At 46.0% G+C, this 7,359-nt stretch overlaps 1 protein-coding gene across 1 annotated transcript in view; it reads left to right on the top strand.

The window, feature by feature from the left end:
* ing3 (inhibitor of growth family, member 3) overlaps positions 1-1,559 on the top strand; it is a 3,335-nt gene extending 1,776 nt beyond the window's left edge. The window contains exons 4-8 of the mRNA XM_034864078.1: positions 56-72; positions 385-584; positions 739-931; positions 1,080-1,118; positions 1,246-1,559. Coding sequence (XP_034719969.1) covers positions 56-72; positions 385-584; positions 739-931; positions 1,080-1,118; positions 1,246-1,362 — 566 coding nt within the window. The 3' untranslated portion in view covers positions 1,363-1,559. The remainder of the gene's footprint in view (positions 1-55; positions 73-384; positions 585-738; positions 932-1,079; positions 1,119-1,245) is intronic.
* The last annotated feature ends 5,800 nt before the right edge of the window (positions 1,560-7,359 follow it).

Raw genomic sequence — 7,359 nt, 5'->3', positions numbered from 1 at the left:
CACACACACACACACACACAGAGACAAACACACACACACACACACACACACACACACCAGGCCACCACACAGGTTAGGGACAGACAGACAGACATATATACACACAGACAGACACACACAGAGACATACACACAGACAGACACACACACAGATACATTTATAAACACACAGAGACATACAGACAGACGTACACACACAGACAGACAGACACACACACACACAGACATATATAAACACAGAGACATACAGACAGACAGACGTGTATGTATACACACAGACAGACACACACAGTCACTATCACAGCCTGAGTCTGTTGGTGTTTTGGGTTATTCGGTGAAAGTGAGACATGTGAAGACAGCTGATGTGTCCCCTGCTGTCCTCCAGATGAAGGAGGGACGCAGGACGTCCAGTCTGAAGGCGAGCTACGAAGCCATCAAGAACAACGACTTCCAGCTGGGCCGAGAGTTCTCTCTGACCCGGGACAACCCGGGCTACACCTCCTCCGCCCTGGCCAACACCCTCACCCAGACCCTCACCCCCCCCACAGCCGCCGCCGCCTCCGACTCCCGGGGACGCAAGTCCAAGTAAGACACACACACACACACACAGACACACACACAAAGACTCTCTCTCACACACACAGACACCCAGCCTGGGGGGGTTACCTGTACTTATACTACGTTGTATGTAGTGATGGTATTTACAGTTTTTATCTGAATCGATGGTCCTGTTTTCCAGAAGCAGCATCAAGTCTTCCAACCACCAGTCGTCTTCATCGTCCTCCTCCTCCTCTCTGTCCTCCTGCTCTTCATCGTCCGCCCTGGCCCAGGAACTTTCCCAGCATGCATCAGCGCTGCCCGAGGCCGAGGCCAACAGCCAGGTGGACTGGACCTACGACCCCAACGAGCCCCGATACTGCATCTGTAACCAGGTACTAGCCTTGATACTGCATCTGTAACCAGGTACTAGCCTTGATACTGCATCTGTAACCAGGTACTAGCCTTGATACTGCATCTGTAACCAGGTACTAGCCCCAATTTTTTTTTTTAACGATGATAATATTTCTTCTTTTTTTTCAGGTTTCTTACGGAGAGATGGTCGGGTGTGACAACACAGATGTAAGTCTCACGTTTAATCTAAGTGTGTGTGTGTGTGTGTGTGTGTGTGTGTGTGTGTGTGTGCGTGTGTGTGTGTGTGTCTGTGCGTGCGTGTGTGTGTATTAATGTGTGTGTTGTGTGTCCCCAGTGTCCCATCGAGTGGTTCCACTACGGCTGTGTGGGTCTGACCGAGGCCCCCAAGGGGAAGTGGTTCTGTCCTCAGTGCACAGCGGCCATGAAGAGACGGGGCAGCCGCCACAAATAGGCTGCAGAGGTCAGAGGTCACCAGGCTGTTCACACACATCAGCTTTAAATTCAGACTCCATGTTTTTCACTGAATATCGGCCATAAGTGTAGTTTTTTTATGTTATAAGCCCAGAAACTACAAATGTTCTCCATGTTTGTTTTGTCATAAAGAAAATGTCCAAAACTCTGATTTCACATTAAAGTCAAAATGTTCAACACTGAGATCAGTCGTTCTTTCTCTCTGTGTGTGTGTGTGTGTGTGTGTGTGTGTGTGTGTGTGTGTGTGTGTGTGTGTGTGTGTGTGTGTGTGTGTGTGTGTGTGTTTATAACTCTTGTTATTATTTGAATCTATAAATGAAGTTGAAGTGAATATTGACAGTGAGGGGAGACCGGGATTCGAACCCTGACCCTCTGCGTCCAGGCTGACCCTCCTGGTCTACGTGTACCCCCCCCCCCCGGCCCTGGATCGCACCGGTTGGAGGTTCTAACGTGGACTCCACCGTGAGACGAGGACAGGAACAGGCTGGTTGGACCTTTCATTCGTGAATTCTCACATCCCATAATACCCTCCATGAGGCGACTTCTGCGTTGCTATTGGTCAGGTAGTCAGCTGTTGCTTAGGAACCGGGGCCGGTTGCACCTGGGACTCCACCTGGTCTCAGGTGAGCAGGTCTTCCCTCTAAGAATCTAAATGAACCTTCATCAGCGTCGTCTTTTCGTCCCTTTCGGGTTTTCCCAAATATTCAAAGCTTCTTTTCTTCTATTTGTCCCTTTTTGGACATCTGTTCCCTTTCTTTGACCTTTTCTCTTCTTCTACACTTTTTTAAAGTTCTTTCACCAATAGTTTTTTCTCCAAATGTTATAAATTTGACTAAAACAGAATCGGGGACCTGATCGGGACCCAAACCCAGACTAGTGATAGAGAAACCTTTGGTACCGGGTCAGACCAGATCAGAGGACCAGACCTCACGGGGACCGGAGGAGTCGGATCAGAAGCTGGCTGCAGCCACCGGGGGGCGCTGGACCACCTGGATTTCTGTGTGTGTGTGTGTGTGTGTGTGTGGGACTGGAGGACTGGGAGCTGAAGAGGGGCCGGTTCACCTCCCGGGTCCTGCCAGGGGGCCCTGGACCAAGATGACATCATCAACCCTTTCTTCCTGAGATCAAAATAATAGTTTATTTATTTAAATGAATCCTAAAGTGAGTTCATATGAATAAATACTAACAGGTTGGTATTAGGCATCAAAGAACCTGGACTACAGGTACACTACAGGTGTAGTACACTACGGGTACACTACAGGTGTAGTACACTACAGGTACACTACAGGTGTAGTACACTACGGGTACACTACAGGTGTAGTACACTACGGGTACACTGCAGGTGTAGTACACTACGGGTACACTGCAGGTGTAGCACACTACAGGTGTAGTACACTACCGGTACACTGCAGGTGTAGTACACTACAGGTGTAGTACACTACGGGTACACTGCAGGTGGTAGTAAACTACGGGTACACTACAGGTGTAATACATTATGGGAACACTACAGATTTAGTACACTACGGGTACAGTACACTACAGGTGTAGTACACTACGGGTACACTACAGGTGTAATACATTACGGGAACACTAAAGGTGAAGTACACTACAGGTGCAGTACACTACAGGTGTAGTACACTACAGGTACACTACAGGTGTAATACATTACGGGAACACTACAGGTGAAGTACACTACAGGTGCAGTACACTACAGGTGTAGTACACTACAGGTGTAGTACACTACGGGTACACTGCAGGTGTAGTACACTGCAGGTGTATTAAACTACTACAGGTGAAGTACACTACGGGTACACTACAGGTGAAGTACACTACGGGTACACTACAGGTGTAGTACACTACGGGTGTAGTACACTACTACAGGTGTAGTACACTACGGGTACACTACAGGTGTAGTACACTACGGGTGTAGTACACTACTACAGGTGTAGTACAATACGGGTACACTACAGGTGAAGTACACTACGGGTGCACTACAGGTGTAGTACACTACGGGTGTAGTACACTACTACAGGTGAAGTACACTACAGGTACACTACAGGTGAAGTACACTACGGGTACACTACAGGTGTAGTACACTACGGGTACGGTTACACTGCAGGTGTAGTACACTACAGGTACACTACAAGTGAAGTACACTACGGGTACACTACAGGTGTAGTACACTACGGTTGTAGTACACTACTACAGGTGTAGTACACCACAGGTGTAGTACATATGTGTATACATGTTTGTATATGAGAATATCAATGTGTATCTTCATCTTTTATTTTGAAATACCAGCTTTAAATTTTTATTAAAAAAGAATATTTTGTTTTCCTTTAACTGAAGAAGAGTTTAGTGACATCATCATTCTTCTTCTCTGTTTCTGTTCTTAACTTTCTTCTTCTTCAGATTTTATTTGTGTTTTATCTTTTAAATAAAGTTAATCCGTTTCCTACGACAACTTGTTACGTCTAAAAGAAGTTGTGTGTGTGTGTGTGTGTGTGTGTTTGTGTGTGTGTGTGTGTGTGTGTTTCTCTGTGTGTGTTTCTCTATGTGTGTATGTGTTTCTGTGTGTGTGTGTGTGTGTTTCTGTTTCTGTGTCTGTCAATGTGTGTGTGTTTCTCTATGTGTGTGTGTGTCTCTCTGAGTGTGTGTGTTTCTGCCTCTGTTTCTGTCAATATGTGTGTGTGTGTGTTTCTCTGTGTGTGTGTTTGTGTGTTTCTCTGTGTGTGTGTGTTTCTGTCAATATGTGTGTGTGTGTGTTTCTCTGTGTGTGTGTGTTCCAGGAATAACTCCTCTTCAGGGGGAGGAGGTGCTGACCTCCTACAGAGCTGCTCAGTTTCTCTGAAGAAGAAGAACAACTCCTGATCCTCATAGAACAGCAGAAGAAGAATTGGAGGACTGGGAATCGGACTTCTTCTTCTTGGTTTTCTAACTTCTCCGACGACACCAAACCTCATTCACTTTTCATCCGTTTTAACCCTTTCAGACCTCGCCTCTGAGCGGAGCTGCAGCTCCGTTACCGGGTCGGTGTTCACGGAACCGGCGCCGTGATGGCACCAGTTTGACTTTGAGGCTGTAGCGGACTGGACTGATTATTCTGGGATGGATCCCCGGGACCAAGCAGCAGGATAACGAGAGCCATCATCCGGTCTGAGTGAGATGCGCGTCGGCTGCCCTTATGCTCCCTTCTGGCTCCGTCCGCTCCGGAACCAGCGTCCGCCTCAACAAGTAGAGTTCTAACTTCCATCCGTTCTCGATCCAGGTTTTTAGACTTAAATCACGAGTTAACACTGTTTTCAGATTTATCCGGATCCAACAGGGAATTCGGCATCAATAGAATCTGCATCAGGGATTAGTCTGTTATTGAGTCTCAACTGTTTTCAAAGTGTTTTGGACTTAAAAACATGAGTAAACACTTTTTTCAGACGTTTCATAAATAGACTCTGCACCAGGAATTAGTCTGTTTGAAACCCGTTTTAAATCCAATTTTGTCGGAGTTAAAACATGAGTTAACACTTAATGGTCCATAATTAAATTAGATATGAATAAGATAGATATGAATATAATCGATTAGAAGAGTTTTTCTTCAAATAAAACTCCAACAGTCCCGCCGTCAGTGAGGAGATGCGCACGCAGCGTCCGCACCAGAGATGACTGAGTTAATGAATTTGATTCGTTCTTTGGACTTAAAACCCGAGTTAATGCTTTAACTCAAGGATCAGGATCCACTAGTGAATTCAGCAGAAAAACAATTCTTCAGAAGGCTTTTTATTCTAATAAATCTCTAATGTTACAGTCCTGCCGTCTGTTACAGCCACGTCCGCCTCAAGTATCAGGACGTTTTTAAAGTAGAACCGTTCTTGATGAAAGTTGTTCGGACTTCAACCATGAGTGAGTCCGGTTTCAGACTCTTACGGACCTACTGGTGAGTTCGGCTTTACTTCAATGCATCAGAAGCCTTTTTATTTGAATAAAACACTCTTTGACAAGCCCGCGGCCCCCTACAGAATCAGTGCCTTTCAAAATGAGACTGGTTCTTGATGAAAGTGGTTTGGAAGTAAAACATGGTTTAAAAATTTTTCAGACTCTTATGGATCCACTAGTGAACCCGGCCTGACTATAATTAATCAGAGCGCCCCCCCCCCATGTGCGGACTACAGCCAGCAGCCGTCGGTGCGGAGATGAGGAAGAGGACGTGAAGGATCTTCCTCCCGTGCGGAGCCTCCGGGCTGCAGCCGGCGGGATGCTGCTCCGCCGGTGCTTCCCCGGGCCCCCCCCGCTGCTGCTCCGCCGCCGGTGCTGCTCCGCCCCCCCCATGCTGCTGCTGCTCGGGGTGGCCCTGTGTCTCTACTACCAGACCCTGGTGGTGGACCGGGACCGGAAACACCCCCCCTCCGACCTCCGCGGCAGAGAGTCCGAGGAAGTCCTGATGCGGGAGACCAGGAGGCTCATCTCTGTCCTGGAGAGGGACACACAGGTGTGTGTGTGTCTGTGTGTCTCTCACACAGGTGTGGTTTTATCTCTGTGTGTGTGTGTGTGTGTTTGTGTCTCCCTCTGCCTCATTGTTGCCGTATGTTTATCAGAACATTTATCTTTCCACTGTTCCACCAATAACCACTCTGGTCTGGTTGGAATAAACTCTTAATTCACCCATTTACATGTGGAGATATGCTGCTCTATACACACTAAAAGTAGTGATTATTTACATGGAGTCTGGTGGAGATATGCTGCTCTATACACACTAAAAGTAGTGATTATTTACATGGAGTCTGGTGGAGATATGCTGCTCTATACACACTAAAAGTAGTGATTATTAACATGGAGTCTGGTGGAGATATGCTGCTCTATACACGCTAAAAGTAGTGATTATTTACATGGAGTCTGGTGGAGATATGCTGCTCTATACACACTAAAAGTAGTGATTATTTACATGGAGTCTGGTGGAGATATGCTGCTCTAAACACGCTAAAAGTAGTGATTATTTACATGGAGTCCGGTTGAGATATGCTGCTCTATACACACTAAAAGTAGTGATTATTTACATGGAGTCCGGTTGAGATATGCTGCTCTATACACACTAAAAGTAGTGATTATTTACATGGAGTCTGGTTGAGATATGCTGCTCAATACACACTAAAAGTAGTGATTATTTACATGGAGTCTGGTGGAGATATGCTGCTCTATACACGCTAAAAGTAGTGATTATTTACATGGAGTCTGGTGGAGATATGCTGCTCTATACATGCTAAAAGTAGTGATTATTTACATGGAGTCTGGTGGAGATATCCTGCTCTATACACGCTAAAAGTAGTGATTATTTACATGGAGTCTGGTGGGTTTGGTGATGGCCAGTGTGTCTCAGTGAGGGACAGAAGCCAAATGTGTTTTTACAGCTGTGAAACTGCTTCACTCTCTGATGTCTCACAGCTGACTGTTCATTCAAAACAGACAGTTATTTACTGCCCTCCTGCATGCTGGGATCTTTACACTCACACAGATATAGAAACAGATGCTTCAGAAGAACAGGCTGAAAAAACACTTCTCTTTATTACTTCTCCTGAACAGGACAATAAAACCAGAAAGCAGGACATTGGAATTGTTGCTGCAGAATAAAGCTGGCTGTGCAGACAGGAAGTTCCCTCCCAATTCAGTCCCAGTCTCAGGAGGAATGTTTGTGTTCAGAGCTAAAGTTAGCGTAGTGCTTACAGGTCATGTGATGACGAAGAGGACTCGGTTGGTCAGTCTGTGGTATGAAACTTCGTTAGTGTTTCTGTTTGTGGACACAGAGTTCAGCTTCATCCTTCAATTACAGTTACACTACCGATTATCTTCATGGTGGATTGATGTCACCAACCCACCAGACTCCATGTAAATAATCACTACTTTTATCACTGTGAAACACACTTCATTCAAAGTGGACAGAAACTAAATAAAACTACCAAAAGCCGTCTTGGTTCATCTTTCCACTGTT

The sequence above is a fragment of the Etheostoma cragini genome, chromosome 23 (genome assembly GCF_013103735.1).
Source record: "Etheostoma cragini isolate CJK2018 chromosome 23, CSU_Ecrag_1.0, whole genome shotgun sequence".
NCBI classification, from domain to species: Eukaryota; Metazoa; Chordata; class Actinopteri; order Perciformes; family Percidae; genus Etheostoma; species Etheostoma cragini.
The sequence above is the reverse complement of the archived record's forward strand: the minus strand, read 5'-3'. Positions and strand labels throughout refer to the sequence as shown.